Source organism: Condylura cristata, unplaced genomic scaffold (genome assembly GCF_000260355.1).
Source record: "Condylura cristata isolate star-nosed mole 26May11 unplaced genomic scaffold, ConCri1.0 scaffold00022, whole genome shotgun sequence".
NCBI lineage: Eukaryota > Metazoa > Chordata > Mammalia > Eulipotyphla > Talpidae > Condylura > Condylura cristata.
The window spans coordinates 18,180,434-18,198,712 of NW_004567123.1; the positions used below are offsets into that span (position 1 = coordinate 18,180,434).

Genomic DNA, 18,279 nt, shown 5'->3' on the forward strand with positions numbered 1-18,279 from the left:
CCATGGTGTGCCCAGCATACCTGGCTTTCTCTCTCTCTAGCTCCTTCTGAATTCGGCTGCACTCTTGGGCCTCTCTCAGCTTCTCCTGAACCTCCTGCTCCACCAGCCTCTGGGAGTCATCCTTGGAAACCAGCTGAGACCTCAAGTCCTCCACCTGGAAAATAAAGGGCATGAGGACCAAGACAGGGGAAGATGTTTCTCATCTGGGGCTTTCAAGGTTTCCAACAAGTCACGGGTCCATTTCCAGTGCTTTGGAGGTCCCAACAACCCTCAGATACTATTCTTAATTTCCCCTTGCCCCAATACCATTCAGCCTAGTCACCTGTCTCTCTAGCCTCACATATGCTGAAAAAAGGCAGGCATAACTGAAATCTTGGCTGAATATAACAGCACCCAAAAGCAAAATGATGAGTAAGTGTATACTAGCTGTAAATTTTAAAGATACAATCTGAACATCATCTGTTAAAAGATTCTGAGAAGGAAAAGCAGTCAAAATAGGAAAAGCAACCCGGTATATGAAAATATTGACTTGAGGGAGAGAAGGGGAAGAACAATTGATACTGGGGCTGCTGCAGAAAGTATAATTTTGTGGTCACTGCACAGAGACCACTATCCCAGGCCTCTGAGAGGCTCATGCTCGACTTTGAGCATCCTTCAATCTGCCTCTCCCAAGCTCATGCCAGGGCTTCCCTTGACCTGTGGAAGGGCTTGGGAGGGCTAGCTGAAAAATGGCAGTGGGGCTGGAAAAGAGAAGAAAGGACCTGTTTTTGCAGGTCTAGCTTATCCTGCAGCAGGCTGCTGCCTTCTTTTTGGAGGGTGGCAAGGTGGTGGCGGTGCTGCTGGGCTGTCTGCTCCAGCTCCCGCTGAGCATCCCGGAGCTGGGTCTGCAGCGTCCCTGTGGTCTCCTGCAAAGGAGAAGACAGCAACAAGTAGAGGAAAGCTCCTGCTGGGGCCTTAGTCTTGAACTCTGCTGTAGGTACCTATGTTGCACAAATACTGTTTTAGTTGGGTTGGCAAAAGCTGAGGCAGGACCCAAAAGCTGAGGCAGGACCCAGCAGTCCCTGTTTTTTCCATGATGCCTTGCATTTCAACTCACCCACTCCCTCTCCTTCCTCTCAAAATGCCCTGTTGCACCGAGGCTTTCTTGATCAGGCCACACACACACACACACACACACACACACACACACGCACGCACGCACGCACACACACGCACACTCAATAGCTAGTTTTTTCGAAATACACATATAGTAAATTATGTTCCACTTTGCTTTTTAAAATACCATCCAAGGGTGAGTTGAAGATGTGCACATATGGAAGAATCAAAATGTAATCCCCAAACTAAAAAAATTTTTATAAAGGAAATATAAAAAGAAGAAAAATATCCAACAGTTTTCCATGGTTCACAAAATCCAAGTTCCTATGGTCACTGAAAAAGAGCCACCTGGATTTATCACACTGGAGCCATGCTGCCTCCTTTCTGTCTCTGAGCTCCCCAAAACCTTTTCTATATCAGCACATTTTTGACAGTACTATCCTCTGCCTGGATTTTTTTCTCTGGCTGACTTCTTTTTTTTCTTCAAAATAGCTTTACTGAGATGTAGATCACATGCCATATAATTCATCCATTTAAAGTGTACAATTAGAATATTCAGAGCCATGCAGCCATCACTTTGATCAATGTTAAAACATTTTAATCACCCCTAATCAAACCCTGGATCCTTTCTAGGCTCCATCCTGTATCACTCCCCATCTCTCACCTACTCCCTACTCATCTCCTTTCTGTCCTAAAGTCACCTATGCTAGAAATTTCCTGTAACTGGGAACCCACACTTTCACCTAGCATGATGGTTTCAGAGCTCATCCCTACTGTCCCATGGGGCTGGCTCTTTATTTTTTCTTAATTCTAGTATTTTATTTTTGGTTTATCTTACTGCTTTTTGTTTCAGTTTCTTGAGGCAAGTAATCAGATTTAAAATTTTTAGTACTTCCTCTTTTAGATTTAATGTTCTGCCTTTTAAAAAAAAATAATAGTTTATCTTTACATCATTTTGTACATTTTTTTTCATCTCAACTATAATCCCCATGGGTTTCCCATCACCAAGTCACCAATGTGCCATCACCATAGTCCAGCACACTTCCCTCCCCCCACTGTTTTTGATCCCATTCCCCACTCCACCCCCATAAAATGTCTCTGTATATAGCTGTTCGTAATTATTATTTTCTTGCCTGGTCCATTATACTCCTGCTATGAGCGAAACCATCTAGTATTTTTCTTTTTCTTTCTGGCTTATCTCACTAAGCATGATCTTTTCCAGCTCCACCCATGTTGCTGAAAAAAACATGTGTTTATTTTTTTTGGTCGTCGAGTAATATTCCATTGTGTATATATATACCACATATTTTTAATCCAATCATCTACTTTTAGAGATTTGGGCTGCTTCCATGTCTTTCCAATTGTAAATAAAGCAGCAGTAAACATGGGGGTGCAGGTATCTTTTTGAATCAGTGTTTTTGTGTCTTTTGGGTAGATAGATACCTAGGAGTGGGTTTGCTGGGTTGTATGGAAGCTCCATGTTAAGCAGTTTGAGGAACCTCCGAACAGTTTTCCATAGTGGTTGTACTAGTTTGCATTCCCACTGGGGCTGGCTCTTTTTAACCTTTATGTCTCAGCTCAAATATTTCTTACTCATTGAGTTTCTCCTTGACCACCTTGTCTAAGGTGGACTTTGAATAACTCTCAATTATAGCACCCTTTAAATTTCCTTTACAGTGCTTATTACAACTGGTAATTCTCTCATTTATTCAGTGTTTGCTTGCTCTTGACTGTCTCTGCCAGTAGAATGTAAATTCCTTGAGGGCAGGACTATGTCTGCTGGGGTTACTGTTGTGCCACCCCTTCATGTTGTCATGTATCAGCACCTAGCATGGGGCCAGGTGCAAAGAAGTCCCAGAGGACTGGCCCATGTTGAATGAGTAAGCTGAGTCCCCCTTTCCCTGCCTAGGTCCACACTCCATACCTGCTCCTTTAACTTCTGAACCTTCATGTCCTGCCTCAGCTGTTCCAGTTGTTGGCCGGCATCTGCTAGCTCCTTCTGGGTCCGCAGCAGTGTCTCCAGGAGTGATACTCTCTCCTTCTCTGTTTCAAGTTGCATCTGTGCAGGGGCAGGGGCACAAAGGCTTGTTGGATCAGGGGTTACCATGCTCACCCACTAAGCTACAAGCACATTCCAGATGTACTAGGTCTCATTTGGCAAACAGTGGGGGCTGAGGGCAAAGGCAGGTCTGGACCCACTGATTCAGAACCAGGAAGTATGTAGATTGCCACTGGCTTGCACGCTGACAGGATGTGGTAAATGTTGGCCCTCCCTCAGGAAGTGGGACATACTGCAGCCCTGCAGCTAGTGGTGCGGGCCACCTTGTTCAGTGGTTGAAAGGTGGGGAGCCGAAGTCGCCTGCAGCACCACCCTTGGGAGTGGAAAAGGAGGTGTCTGAGGTAGGATACACCAGTTCTTGTTCTCTCTGCTTCCCACCTGGCAAAGGGCACCCTCGGCCTCGGCCCGTTCTTCTTCCCTCTGCTTCCGGATGGCCTCAATTTCTTCCTGCTGCTCCCTCAGTTTCATTTCCAGCTCCATTTTCTCCCTCTCCAGCTCCTCCAGAGCCTTATCCAGTTCCTGCTTGTGCCAGGAGCGCTCTTTCTCCTAGTCACATGAAGGAAAACACTATTAGAACTGAGTGGGTGAGAAGAAAACAGAGAAGAACTGGTTTAAAATAAGAAGCTCACTGTTCAGTAGCTGTGTGACCTTCGTATCTCTCTAAAGGAAAGCTAACAATCCTTGCCTTAACTATTTCAATCAACTTCATAAGAATTAAGTGAATTTTATTTAAAAAATCAAATAATGCAATTCTTATGAAAGCACATTCTAAAGAAAAACTGTTCCTAATATAAACTACAAATATGTTATCTCAAAGCAACCACATCATGGTTGATGGTTGAACAATGAAGCATCCACTCACCCCTACTTGGAGGGGCAGAGTTAAGTGTTCCAAAAAGCCAAGTGGGCCCAGCTAGAATGTCTCCTATATTAACAAGAATACTAGAGAGGGGCAGCGTGGTCCCCCCAAAAGTCTGCTTGTGACCAGAGTCTTCTATGATTCCCAGATTAGGTGCTTGAAAGACAGCAACGGTTCTGGAGATAGGCTGCCTGGGTTCCAGCTATAATCCCACACAGACAATTTCTAAACATTTCCATATTTATTTTTTTTAAAGATTTATTTATATGTGCACACAGAACTGGGGTGCAGACCAGAGGTTCAGGAGCAATGAGAGGGTTCACCAGAGACAGAGTGGGTAGCAGAACAGGCGGATCAACTGGAACCCAATGCTGAGGGGAGCAGGAGTGAGACAGGAGGGGTCTCCTGCACCATATGGGTCAACTCCCTGGCTGGGGATGGAACTCGCAGTGAAGTGGTTGTGGAGAGCTTCATGGCACTGTGCTTTAATCCATTTTGCCACCAGGGAGGGCCCATTTCCGTATTTATAATAATGGGAATGATGAGTGTCTTCCTAAGGTTGCTTTGAGGATGGAGATAAGTTATGTATGACATGTTTAGCAGTTCTTAGCACAAATAAAACATTCAGTATATAAGAGCTATCATCATCACCACATCAGTAGTTTCCTGTCCCTTCCCTTCACAATCTTTACAAGTTTGTGGTTATGCATTCACTGAATGGCCTCTAGTGTTTCACCCCCATCTCGCAATGACCTCAGTGTCACTGTGTGCCACTTTCCCTCTTACTTAGTACATTCAGGCTATGCTTGAGCACACCACACACTTTCATGGCTTTTCTTCTCCCTGGAACACACTTCCGTGCCCCCCACAGCCTAACCAGCACTTCCTGGGACAGACCTTCCCAAACCACACAACTGAAATGGGACCCCTTGTTATTCTTCCTTATATCACCCAGTTCTTTTTCTCCTTGGAACTTTTATAGTCATTTACATATTCACTTATTTAATACCCCACCTTCCCCACCATATTTTAAGCACTGCAACAAGAACTACAACTAGTCTGCTCACCACTGTATCCTTAGTCAGGCTCATATAACTTAGCCTGACTAAATCACATTTCAGCTACTGGACTGTCAAGAGGTCTACAAGTAGCAGCCTATAATACTATAGTAATATAATAGCTCTGAATATCAAATCTTACACTTGGCTTCAAAAAGTGACTGTAAAAATATGGAAAAGGTGAGCACTCCCTGGTGGCACAAGGGGTTAAGTCTCAGCATTCTGAGGCTACTGGTAGCCACTGTAGGATGAGTTCCCTCCCCAGCCAGGAAAAGATGAATTTTAATAGCAGTGAGTGTTAAAAAAAAGTTCTGTTTGCTCAGTATGAGTTAGAACTGTATTACGGCAATCAGAAGGGCTAAATCTGTGATGTCCAGGGAGTAATAATCTAACATTGCTGGTTAAAACAATGGTCAGAATATTCCACGCACTGGTCATAAGTGACCTGTGATGTGTCTGGAGGTTGTGATGTTGGTGAGATTCAAGCAGATCTAAAGCCACTTGTTTCAGGTAACAGATTTGGAAGAATTTCCCAGTAACTAGGTCCCACCCCCAATCACATCCAGCACCTACCCATCTCTGCTGGAGCTGGTTCACCTCTTCCTCGTGGGCTGACTGCTGCTGCTGCAGGGCAGTCTGCACCTCTTGCTCAGCCCGGGCCAACTCTCTGGCAGCCGTATCCCGTTCCTGTTCTGCCCGGCTCCGTTCAGTGTCCAGTTCCAGCCTCAGGCACCTCACTTCCCCTGTGATGTCCAGGATAGGATCTGGATCTGAGCCTCAGCCCTACTCCTTGCCCCCTTCTCCCCAGGTCTCATGCGCATCTCCCATCTTAGAGACCCTGGGCCTGACTAAAGAATGCCCTCTAGCAGCTCCCCAGTCTTCCTGGCTTTCAGTGTCCCCATGAAACATTGTGCCCCATCTTACTGGGGTTCTTACCTTGGATGACTTCCTTGGCTTGAGTTACAGTTTGAATTTGCACCTCGAGCTGCCCCTTGGTGACCTCTAGCAGAGAATTCTGTTGTTGGGCTTCAAAGAGACTGCTCTCTAGTTGTTCCTTGGCTGAGCTGTCAGATTTAGGAATCAGAAAGAGTTCTTACTCATCAAGCCCCTTACATTTCCTTAAGATGAGTTACGTTCTAAGCACTGGTTGCCTGGAGAAGCTATGGGGGAAATCACAAATTCTTAACTTATTGAGAACCTATACACCGAGGACAGGGAACTCAGCTTGACTACCCCTTGCCTTGCAAAGCTCTCTCTGCCCTCAGCAGGAGTGAGTCTGAGCCCTACCTGAGCCCCAGCAGTTGTTCCAAGAGGGCCTGTCGGTCCCGCTCCACAGCCTGCAGCCGCACCTCTAGGGCTGCCTTCTCCCGGACTAGCGCCTCCTTCTCCTGGACTGCATGGGCACTCGCCTCTTCCTGTCGCTTTGCCTCCTGATGCAGCTGCTCCAGCTCAGCTGCCGCTGCCTCCTGCTGATGACGTGCCTTAGGGGAGGACAGAGCAGAGCAGGGCGCTCCAGGGATGCTACTACCAGCGAGGGCCCTTGCTTCTTCAGAAGTGTGCCCTGAGCATGGCTCATTCACACCAAGTGGCATTTCTGTTTCCCTGATGAGCCCCCTCGGGCCCCCCTAGAGGGGAAGCATCTCTCCGATGAGCAAGGTCCTGTGCTGGGGGCTGCAAGAGACCAGTCTTAAGGAGCTTTTAGTCTTACATCATACGAGGAAGAAAGTGATGGGTGCCTTGAGAAGGGACTCTGAGAAGGGAGATGATACAGAACTATTATGGCAATGAGAAGTGTGTGGTGGGGGAAAGGTGATCTTTGGCTTACATCACTAGTTTAGAACATGCCTTGTGTTAGACACTGTCTTAAAAGCTGGAGAAATGAAAACAACTAATGGTGGAAACATGTAAACAGATAGTAATAGTACAAAGTGTGGGGGGTAAAAATAAGCAAGAATTACTAAGAAAACATACACATACAAGGGAGGGATTGGAGAAATTGGGGAGTATGGAAAAATTGAGACTTAGTGATACATTCCTATAGAGATTCACTTTAAAAACTGGGACTCAAAACCCCAAACTAATAATACTGATAATTTCCAGGAAGTAAGACTTTTTCACTTTCTAAATTATTTCCGTGTGTCTTTTTTTTTTTTAATTTAAAATTCATTATTTTTAAGACCTCATAAAACCTGGTGAAGGTTTTTAATTTTTACAGAGTTTTATCTTCTTACCTCACTTAGTTTCTCCTGCATTTTTTCCTTCTCTTCTTGGCTGCTCTTGAGATCTGCCTGTAGCTCAGTCCTGGTCTCCTCCACCTTCTGCAGCTGAGTCTCCAGGTGAGTATTCCTCTCCCACAGAGCTTCTCTACCCCTCTCTGTTTCAGCCAGACCTGCCTGCAGGGTATTTCTCGCCTGTTCTGCTGCCTCCATTCTGCTGCAAACAGACTGATTCTGCTGTTCTAACTACTGGTCAAAAAGGGAAGGGCATCAAAGACAGAGAGTTACAGTTTTGAGATCAAGTGCCGAGACAGAAATCCGAACAAGACTTGAATTTGTTCTCCAAATATGAACACAAGAATGCTTACTGTTGCCTATATACTAGGTAGGTCATGCTGGGATAGAGATAAAAGGAAAAAAAGGGCAAAATCTAGCACTCAAGATAATGGAACATAGAACAAGGGGAAAAACTTTAAATTTACAACCTATGGAGAAGATTCTTTAAGACTTAGTCTCCAGAAGATCTTTTGCTGGTGGTTGCTACTGTCTCACATGACAGGATTAAAAACCTAATCTTCCCTGCAAAGGATATGGGCTTCCTTCCTAGCCCTGGTGATTTTACCCTAAAGCCGTAGAGTGGTTCTGTCCTAGGTGTGGGGACTACTTTGAATAGCAAGGCCCAGTCCTTATAGTTTTTGCTTTCCTCTGCACTACAAATGTTCCTTTTGCTCATTTCAGGACTACATTAGGGAGCTAATCTGTCTTTTAAAGACTTCCCTGTCATGGTCGTCTAGCTTTTGTTCCTGATTTGCCTTCAGTCAGGGTTTAGTCCTACTCAGTGAACTGGAGAGATCTTTGCTCACCTGGAGAAGCTGCTGGTTTAGCTCAACTTTATCTAAGGCCAAAGCCTCATTTAAGGCACTAAGCTTGATAGCGGCAGCCCGAAGATCAGCGACTTCGGCCTTCAGGCTGTGTTCCGAACTCGACAGCTCCACAACTGACTGCTCTGCCTGAAAACAAAGAGAGCTCCAGGGTTTCCTATTTCCAGTTTTCTTGCAACGGTGAACAGCTCACATCCCAACACCTCTGTTTTCTGTGTACAGAGATCAGGCAACACTGACCTCTCCTTTCCTTCTAAAGTAATTTCCCTTCATTCATTCACTCACTGGGGAGAGAGAGCGGAGTACACAGAATACACACCATAGATAGTGTAAACACAGAGTACCCTGGGACTCAAAGAAGGTATTCAGTCTGGGAGAACCAAAAATGCTTGGTGCAAGAGTTGAGAGATGAGGAACAGTTTGCAGTTAGAGAGAGGAAAGAAGCAATCCAGGCAAAGGAAGAATATTTGCCTGGTGTTAGAGTCACGGGAGACCATGATACACCTGAAAACACAGGTGCTGCTGAGAGGCAGGAGGAAGCTATATGAAGGGTGAGGATAGGGATTTGGAGTCCAAAGGAGGCCAGAAACAGTTTGGGGTGGAGTGTAAGTGACTTAAATGTGATACCAAGAAGATGAGAAGTCACTGAATGGCTTTAAGGAAGAGACTGACATAACTAGGTTTATACTTCAGAAAAACATTCTAGTCCCAATATTGAGGGTATATTGGGAGGGACAGAATCTAGAGGCAGAAACCAGCAAAAGACATGGTGAGTCATGGCTTACAGGATAAAGAATGGGGCAGGCTGCATGCCTTTTCCTGAAAACAACCCCTGGCCCCCAGGAGTGGCCCACGCACCCTGGCCAGCGCTGCAGTCACTTCTGTTTGTTCTTGCCTCAACAGCTCCCTCTCCAGGCGACTTGACTCCAGGGCCTCCCGAAGAGTGATCAGTTCACCCAGTGATTCTGACTGCTTGGCTTCCAGGCCTGCCACCGTCTCTTGACTAAGATGGTAAGGAAAGAGGGCTGGAGGAAGTCTCAGGGAGTGACCACACCCCAAAGGGAGCAAGGACATAATTATCTTATGTAAAATAATGACAAAGTCTCTAAAAATTGATATGGAAAGATCCCCCAAACAGGAAAAAAGGTAAGGTATAGAATAGTATATATAGAGTACTACCTTTTATGCAAAAAATTGGGGGGCAGGAAGTAATATATACTTATCATTACATACAGTAGCGAAGGAAAAATAAACAAGAAATCAAACAAATTTAAATGGTTATCTATAGAAAGAAAGAAAATGAGATGGATGAAACAGAGGAGGGAATGAGACTTGCCTGTATCTTTTCAAATAGTTTTAATTTGGGGTGCCTCTCTGGTGGCCTAAGGGTTTAGTTGCAGCACTATCACTACTGTGGCCTGAGTTCCATTCCAGGCCAGAGAGCTGACCCACAGAGCGCAGCAGACCTCTTCTAGGTCCCCTGCTGCTCCCCTTAGCACTGTATTTCAGTAGATCTGCCTGTTCTGCTTCCCACTCTGTCTCTGGTGAATCCTCTCACTTTCCACACCTGTTCTACACCCTAGTTCTTCTACAAAAAAAAAAAAAGCCAGAGATGATATGGCATTAAAAAATTGTTTTCATTTCTGAATCATATAAATATTGATCAACATATTATTGAGTCAAAGAAGTTAAATTTTTTAAAAAGATTTATTTATACAAAAACTGGGGTACAAGTCAGAAGTGCAGGGTGGGAGGCAGTAAGAGGATTCACAGACACAGCGCGGGGAGTAGAACAGGCAGAGTGGCTGAAATACACTGCTGAGAGGAGTAGCAGGTGCTCCCAGAGGACCTAGCTTGATGTTGTATTTAGCTCAAAAGTCATCTGATCTGATCCATATTTAGTGGTTTACTTGTCTGTTTTCACATTACATTGCAAGCTCCTTGAACAAGGCCTGGGTCTTATTACGGTATCCCCCACAGTGCCTCATCCCTTGAGTGCTCTGGATGAACTCTCTGTATTCATCTGTCTGCAAACTCAGGAGCAGTAAGCTAATGAATCCACTGTGTGCCAGGCTTCAGTTTACTCATCTAAGAGAGGGGACTGGGTAGAGGAGGATGTGGGACTAAAAGGAAGACCAGCAGGAAGAGGACTGGTCACACTTACAGGCGTTCCCTTTCTCGGACAGCCAGATGCAGCTCCTCCTGCTGCTCTTCCTTCTCCCCCTGAGCACAGTCCCCCTGAAGCTGTAGTTCCATATTCGTCCTTCGAAGTCGCCATGCCTCCTGCTCTAGCACCTCCAGCTGCTGCTTCAGCTCTTCCCTGGTCTTCTGTAGGAGTTCTCGTTCCCTGGCAGGAGAGCAGAGGTGAGCAGAGATCTTGAAACTAAAATCTTTCCTGCAGCAGACATCCCAAGGCCAAAGGAGAGAAGTTTCTTTTAATGATTTCATCTTCCCTTTTAAGCAAGAAGCCATTCTTTATCATCACAAAGTCCCAAAACTGAGTTAGCAGAAACAAACAGAACACAAAGCAAGGCAGCCCTCAGCAGCTCTGGGTCTTAGGATAAGCGAAGTCAAACATCAGAAACATGATGGGAGGGCCATTTATCAATGGCTGGATGAGAACTGAGCTGGAGAGGAGGGATGGGGTGAACTACCCCTGCTCACTTGCTGAGAGAGTCCACCTCTCCCTGGAGGTCCACAGTCTGCCCTGCCAGAGTGTCCCTCTCCCCAGTGAGCTTCTGTAGCCGCTCTCGCAAGGCCTCACCCTCTTCTTCCCACTGGTTATGCTGCTGCTGCAAGAAGCTCATGGCTTCCTGACAGCCTGCGAGCTGCTGCCTTAGGTCCTGTGGAGGGAGAGCAACAGAAATGAGCAGGGGGGCTAAGGAGGAATGTCAGAATCCTGAATGTAGGGCTGGGGGCTGGTGCCTCAAAGGGCAAACTGAGAACAGTGACCAGTAGAGAAGACAGAGACTCAGAGATGAGGGCTTCTGTGGTGACTAGTACAGGGGCATAAGGGGAAGGCCAGTATATCTGGAACCCTCAGAATTGGGGAACACTCAACCATATTTTCCCAGGGCTCTAGGTGCTAATGATTGTAAAGCATATTGTAAAGTATTCTACCAGGATAGAGCATGTGCTGTCACCCACAAGGACAACTGGGCAGACACAGTGATAGTTAAATGGATAGTTTAAAATAAAATACTCTTTGACTGGGCAACATAGTGAAATGGGCAGCCCTAAGCGGGTCCCCTGGTACAAATCAGTTTAGACACCACCTTCAGCACTTGTTACTGAAGAGAAGTGCTAGGGTCCTCACCTGCACAGCCTGGCGTCTCCGAGTCAGCACTGAACGCACCAGATCAAGAGCCTTGTCTGGCTCCTGGGAATTAAACTGGGAGAAGTCACTGGAGTCCAATTCCAAGTTCTCATGCCCAGAGTCTTGGGCTATACTGTCCCCTTCTTCCACCATGACCTGCAGGCCAGCACAGCAGAGTCACTATCCTCTTAGAGTTCATACAGGAGACTTATACCACAACCTGGACACATCTGACACTATCCTTCTCAAGCCTCTCCCTGGGGGTTAGGAGGAGGGTATCTGAGAGTAAGTAATCTCTAGCCATGCACACCTAGGACTAGCAACAAAGGCAGATCACTCCCTGAGCAATAATAAATGAAGAAAGAAGAAGCAATGGAGGTAATGAAGATCAGAATCCAGTCACTGGCCTGAGAACTGGTAATAAGAAAGAAGGCCTGTTCCTGCAGGCAGTGCTAGCCCGTGAATGCATACCCTTGGGATTTCAGCTTTCAGATACATTCAAGAGAACTCATTCCATAAGACCTTAAGCCCAACCACCACAGAGAGTGGAAGTTCTGGTAGAAGTGACAAGGCATGGAGGCACAAACTGGTTCTCACAAGCAGGAGGCTTACCCGTACCTGGGTAATATCCTTGATCACCTGCTGTAAAGACAGCTTCTCCTCCTGTGCATTCCTACTAAGAGATGCCTCATGTTCCATTAATTCTGCATGATTTGATTCCTGAATAGGGAATAAAACAGAATCTTTGAACCGGAGTCTCAAAAGAGAATTTAAAATTCCAGTCCCCAAACTGGGTTAACCAGAGTCATTTTTGTTTATTCTGTCAGTCCTACTTTTTCCCTGGTCACAATTGGATATTACTAACATCATCCCTGGAATCTGAAGACAATGTGATGTGGTGATTAAGGGCTCAGATTAAGTGATTCAGAGCTCTGAATTAGACAGCCTGGGATAGAGTTATTGCTCTATCACTTATGAGCTTGGTAACCTTAGACAACTACTTCTTTGCACTTCTTCCTTTTAAAAACATGAAAAACTATCAGCAACTACTCCCCAGGCTTGTTTAGAGGCTTAAATTAAAAAACTCAATTTTCTCTTTTCTGTGCTATCATTTAGATTTAGTAAAGGTTTGAAGACATAGACCTACGTCTATGTTTTGTTTTGGCCTGTACAAAATATGAACCAACATATGTAAGTTCAGAGTTTTTCTATAAAAATCTGCACTTCTGCTTCTTCAAAAAATTAACATGAGTGATACCCAGCCCCATTCCTACATGTTAGTTTACTGAGGTTGAACAGTAGATGTTTCTTTCAGGTGAAACACATGTTCCTCAGGGTCCCACAGCCTCTACTAGTCATTGTTTCTAAATATAGAAATCAAGTGTCCACCACTACTGAGCACTAAATATGACAGCAAAGGAAAATCAGAATTCTGACAACACACACTTGTTTATATTATATCTGAACCCTGTGGATATCTGGGTTTGCAGATTCTTGGCCAAAAGGAACCAAGAAGGCATAAACAAGTTCACTTCCACCTGACCTCAGCTTGAATAAGAAGGTAAGTGGTACACATATGCATAGCAGTTCACCATCTGAGTAAAGTCAGACATCTCAGCTTCCTAGAGATGAAAGGGAATGTGGAACCAAATTAGAGGTTTTAATGCCCAACCTTAGAGAATCCCTTTGGTAACCCCCCTGGTAGGTGTTAAGCCAAGGACACCTTACTCCTTCACAAGTGAGAAGCCGTTCATCACTTCACAGTGCTACGTGTTAGCCAGCTTTACCACCCTGGAGCTTCTAGTCACTCTTTGTTTTGCCCACCTGGAAAACCTAAGACAAGTTAACTCTCTTTTCCCCAGTATCAGTCCTTCAGCTGAAGGCAGCCAACATGTCTTCCTTAGGTACTTTCTTCCTTGCCATCCTCCTTTGTTGTTTTCCATATCACTAGTTTTTGGATGTCTGCACACATGCCCTTCCTTATTTGGCCAGAGTGCCCTGAATGTGTGTCGCACTTTGATAAGGACACACTGCATGCATGTGCCATTGTAGTTTCCCCAGGAATAAAGTCGGGATAGTAGTTAATACCTGCTGAATAAGTGAGGGCAATAGTTAATTTTCAGATTTAGCCAGGTTTTATTTTTTATTTTTAGGGGATTTCACCAAGTAATAATTTGCTGGGGTCCTGTACTATCTAGCCCTAAAGGACAAGGAATCCACAAAACCCATTCTTAAGTCCTTTCTAGAACAAAGGACCATGTACCAGCATCTCCATGGTTTCCTTCAGGGCTTTTACCATCTTTTCATAATCTTCACTTTGCTTCTGAGATCGGGTCAGCAGAGCAGAGAGCTCAGTCACCCTGAGGAGAAGAGCACAGCACTGTCATCTGGGCAGCCCAGTGATGTGGACAGAGTCACAGGCCACACACCCCAGCCCCAACACAGTCACTCCTACTGCAGCCTCCCCAAAGTCCCTTGGGTGCCCCCAGCCCCTCTGCATTCCCTGAACAACACATGACACTCTAGCCTTGAACTGAAGGGGGATGCCAAAAGCCACTCAGACACATGCAGGGATTTACCACATCACAAAGCTGGAACACTGGTTTGGGGGCCCGAGAGCTGAAGGGCAGCCCTGGCCTAGGCCCTTCCAGGCCACGCTTGATCTTGAGGTCAAGCTCCCTGAAGTCAATAAAAACATCAGAATTGCTACATGGGATAGTCCCAAGGAACCCCAACCAAAGGTTCTTACTCTGATAAGGGAAAAGGCAATTTTGGGGAGATTATGGCCAACTTTTCTGATATTAACCACAAAGTTCTGGGAAGTGAGCATACATCTTGGTCACTTAATACTATGACCTGGAGTGATATGGTGATGGGAGAACTATGGGGACTACAACGATATAAGGAAAAAAAAAAGTAATTAAAAAATGTAATTAAAGAACAAAAAAAACCATTATGACCTGGGGCTCAGAAACTGGTATTATATGGGAGGCTAAATAAGTATTTCTTGAATGAATGTCATCGAGGAGTTAAATTTTTTTTCAAGTGTGTTAATGATTTTATTATGTACCATCTCTAAGACTTAACTCACTATAAAGTAATTCACTTAATTATTGTATCATTCAACATTCATTGAGTGTCTACTATATGGCAGGTAAGTGCAAAGTACTAGAGACAAAAAACTTAGTAAGACATGGTCTTTGTCCCAAGCTCCCCAGCGCCTCCACAACCAAAAAACAAACTGTAATTTGCACACATCACCAATAGGTGGTGACACAACCCCGGTTAACAAGTACAATATAACCTGCGCTTTCCCCTCTGATTCAAAAAACATTATGTCCCTGCCCTTCATATCATGATTTAAAAAAATCTATTTTAGTATAATCCATAAAATAAGATTATAACTAGGAAAAAAGGGAACTAAATCAATGCAATCAATACTAACAGGCAGGTTAAAAGGCTACTGGGACATAGTAACTTCAAAGGCCGTTGAGATCAAAGAAAGCTTCAAAAGAGGTGACGTTCAAACTATGTCTTAAAGGATAACACAGACAGAGGGAGAAAAAACTGAGGAGAAAAACTGAAATGCAGGACAGTCTGAGGGTCGAGCAGTGACATGCCCCAACTGCGGATGTGGGTTTCAAACCAGAAATCAAAAGGATCTGGCACTTCTCCTTCCCTCTCCTGATGGGAAGGCTCTTCACACCTTCTTACCCCCAATTTCTAAGTTTCTAAAGGAATCAAACTTTCCTCAGTGAGCCCTTCCATGGAACCCAGTCCATCTCACCGATCCTGAAGTTCAGCCTTCTCCAATTCCCCTTTACTCTTCAGCTGTAGTAACTCCTGGCTCCTCTCATGGGCTTCCTGCTCCAGCTTCTGGGTCTTGGCTACTAGCAGCTGCAGCTGGGCTGGCTCACTTCTATCCAGTCTCCAGGATCCATCAGAATCCCGAGACTGTGCTCCCACAGTCAAGCGCAGACAACAGGTTAACAGAGACCCTGAAAGCTTCACATGCTCAGCCTTTAGCTCCGACAGATCTCTGCGTACAAGCAAAGAAAGAGCAAACTCCAGTAGGGACCAGGGATGGGAGAATGGAGATCAGTGCAGTGAAGCCTGAGGAGCAGGTCTGGGAGAAATCATCTGACTCCAATCCTATGCCATTCCTCCCCACCACCTCTTCTACCTCATCCCGAGTATCCCCAAACTGACTCCCTTTTCCTGATCCCCTCTTCTCCAGCAGCCCACTGTCATAAGTCCAGAGTGGTAGGGATAAGCCTCCTCCCTTCTTCTCCCCACACTAACCTGTCAGTGGCTGATTTCATTTCCAGGAAGTGCCGTCGGAAGGTTACTACCTCCCTCCATAGACTGAGAAGGCGACCATGCTCCCCTTTCAGGTAGCCCTTGAAGAACTGTGTGTTTAGAAACCCAGGTCATACCAAGGGCAGGGGATTACCTTTTACCAAGACAGAAGTCTAGGAATTCTCTTGTCTACTTGGGGGTGAGAGGGAGGGACTTCCAGGAGATAGTTTAGAAACAGTTGTCTATGTTCAGATTATGCTGAAGAGTTTCATAAAGTGAGCAGTGGGATTCAAGAGGTCAAAGGTCTGGTATGGAATAAGGAAGGGCTTCCTCTGAGCTAGATAGAACAAGACAAATAGCTGTTCAAGCTATTACCATTATTACTACAGATTTACAATGAGGATTAAATGACATAACATATGTAAATTATGTAGAATAATACCTGACACAGAGTGAGGGCCCAGGAAACATTAGTTTCCTCTGGGATCTGAAAGTTCCCCAGGATCCATAGCTGGTCTGTCTTCCTCATTCAATTTCAATAGCTGCCTCTTTTACATCTAGATATGCAGCTCTCCAGATGAGTTACCAGCATCAAGTAACACCTAAGCTAACCACTTAGGCAGGAACAGAGTTGTTTTATGTGTCATGCACCTGCCAGCAAAACCACGACTAAGCAGGTAAGGGCAGAACTAACCTTAAGGTTCTAGCAGGGCAATGCTACCAGAATGAGCAAGTAAGGAGGGTCAGAGACTTTAACAAAGACAACTCTGTTTCTACCCAAGCCTTGAAATTAACTCCATCCACCACTGCTCAGCCCAGCGCCCAGAGAGCACTGCCTTCTCTGGTAGTCCGGGCCCTGTCCCTCCTACCTCCTGCTCCATCTGCCACTGGCTCTCCTTCCTCATTAGCTCATCCCGGGCCCGACTCCAGTCCACTGTTAATTTTTCCACATCTTCCCGCAGGGCTTTATTCACTACACCAGCGTTTTCCACATGTAGCCGGAGCTGGGTGTTCATCTCTGCTAGACTTTCACACCTGCACTGAGAATGGGTAGGAGCAGGTACAAAATCAAGGTCTGGTCCAGTATTTGGACATCACGGAGGAGAATGACAACCACTGGAATTTTCCATTGTTGGGAACTGGACTCTAGGACTGAAGTCCATGGTTCTAATCCATGTGAGTCCCCAGGACAGAGGTCCCCATCAGCCTCCTCCACCCACGGATCTATCACCCAGGCCAGTGAATTTACGGTCCATCACCTCTGCTGCTCCTCTTCCAATCGTATTAACAGCTGTTCCAGGTTTGGCTCCTCCACACCTTCCCACCTCTGAGGGATTGGTCCCTTAGTCAGATAGAGATAAGTGTTACCTCCAACAAGCGGATCATTTGGCCTCATTCCCTGACACCCCTTTCTATAGCAGCACACTTTGGTTTTATTCTTTCTCCCCTTTGTTAACAGTAGGTTAACTCTTCTCAGTCTCTCCTTCCTGAAAACAAATCCACTATAATCCTCTCTTCAAAAGTGAACCAGTGACCTTTCCTGAATGATGGTATTTGGTAATGGAAAGAACTTTCAACTTAAGGAGCATAGCTGTATCTTTCATCAAAGGCCTTGATTTCAACTATACTCATTTTTTAAAAAAGATTTACTTATTTATGCATACAAAACTGGGGTGTAGGCTAGAGGTGTGGGGTGTAGGCCAGAGGAAGGGGAAGGTGGTGGTGAGAGGATTCACCAGAGAGAGAGTGAAAAGCAGAACAGGCAGGTTGACTGAAATATACTGCTGAGGGCACCACTGGGTCAGACAGGTAAGGTCTGCCACACTGTGTGGGTTACCTCCTTGGCTGGGGGATCAAACTCATGCTGCAGTGGCTGCATAGTTTACCACCAGGGAGGTCACCAGGGAGGCCCTACACTCATTTTTGGACCTTAGGAAGTTATTTAACTTCTCTGAGCCACAGTCTTCAGTTACAAAGTGAAAATGATTATCACTCCCCTCAGAAAGTCACTTTGCATGTTAAGTGACATGATTATGTGACAATGCCTAATGATGACTGCCTACAAAGGCCGGTACTTAATAATTTTTGATTCTTTCTTTCCTCCCAGAGAGCTTATCTGAGGGGAATGTGAGAAGGTACCAGAGGGAGCTGGAATAAAGGCAAAAGGACTAGTTCCACCAACCCACAGAATAAAGAATTCCCTCTGCCACAAACACACTCTTTAGGTCTGCATCTCTCTAAGCCAAACACTGACACCTTCTAGAGGAAAAATATATTTCCTCCCTCTAATTCTGCATCCCTTCCAATCTGATTAAGTCTCTTGAAGCTGCATTTCTTCCTTTAGAGAGCAGACGGTTCAAGTCTGAAGGCCAGGAATAGCTAGGTCTGAGGAAGGTTATTTGTGTGATGAAGTTCAGGGGCTAAAGAAAGAGGTATTTCTTCCAAATATGACCTTGTAATACCTAGGCTCCCTCAGTCAACAAAAGAATTATTTTT

At 45.3% G+C, this 18,279-nt stretch overlaps 1 protein-coding gene across 1 annotated transcript in view; it reads right to left on the reverse strand.

Annotated features, from left to right (window-relative positions):
- CEP250 (centrosomal protein 250kDa) overlaps window positions 1–18,279 on the reverse strand; it is a 42,049-nt gene that overhangs the window by 15,665 nt on the left and 8,105 nt on the right. The window contains exons 3-21 of the mRNA XM_012728270.1: window positions 17,043–17,200; window positions 16,653–16,818; window positions 15,787–15,893; window positions 15,272–15,523; window positions 13,748–13,844; window positions 12,103–12,204; window positions 11,485–11,640; window positions 10,833–11,011; window positions 10,333–10,515; window positions 9,027–9,171; window positions 8,151–8,297; window positions 7,303–7,533; window positions 6,359–6,552; window positions 6,008–6,135; window positions 5,645–5,814; window positions 3,533–3,700; window positions 3,020–3,154; window positions 762–905; window positions 21–154 (exon numbers count right to left, since the gene is read on the reverse strand). Of these exons, the coding sequence (XP_012583724.1) occupies window positions 21–154; window positions 762–905; window positions 3,020–3,154; window positions 3,533–3,700; window positions 5,645–5,814; window positions 6,008–6,135; window positions 6,359–6,552; window positions 7,303–7,533; window positions 8,151–8,297; window positions 9,027–9,171; window positions 10,333–10,515; window positions 10,833–11,011; window positions 11,485–11,640; window positions 12,103–12,204; window positions 13,748–13,844; window positions 15,272–15,523; window positions 15,787–15,893; window positions 16,653–16,818; window positions 17,043–17,200 (2,996 nt within the window). The remainder of the gene's footprint in view (window positions 1–20; window positions 155–761; window positions 906–3,019; window positions 3,155–3,532; window positions 3,701–5,644; window positions 5,815–6,007; window positions 6,136–6,358; window positions 6,553–7,302; window positions 7,534–8,150; window positions 8,298–9,026; window positions 9,172–10,332; window positions 10,516–10,832; window positions 11,012–11,484; window positions 11,641–12,102; window positions 12,205–13,747; window positions 13,845–15,271; window positions 15,524–15,786; window positions 15,894–16,652; window positions 16,819–17,042; window positions 17,201–18,279) is intronic.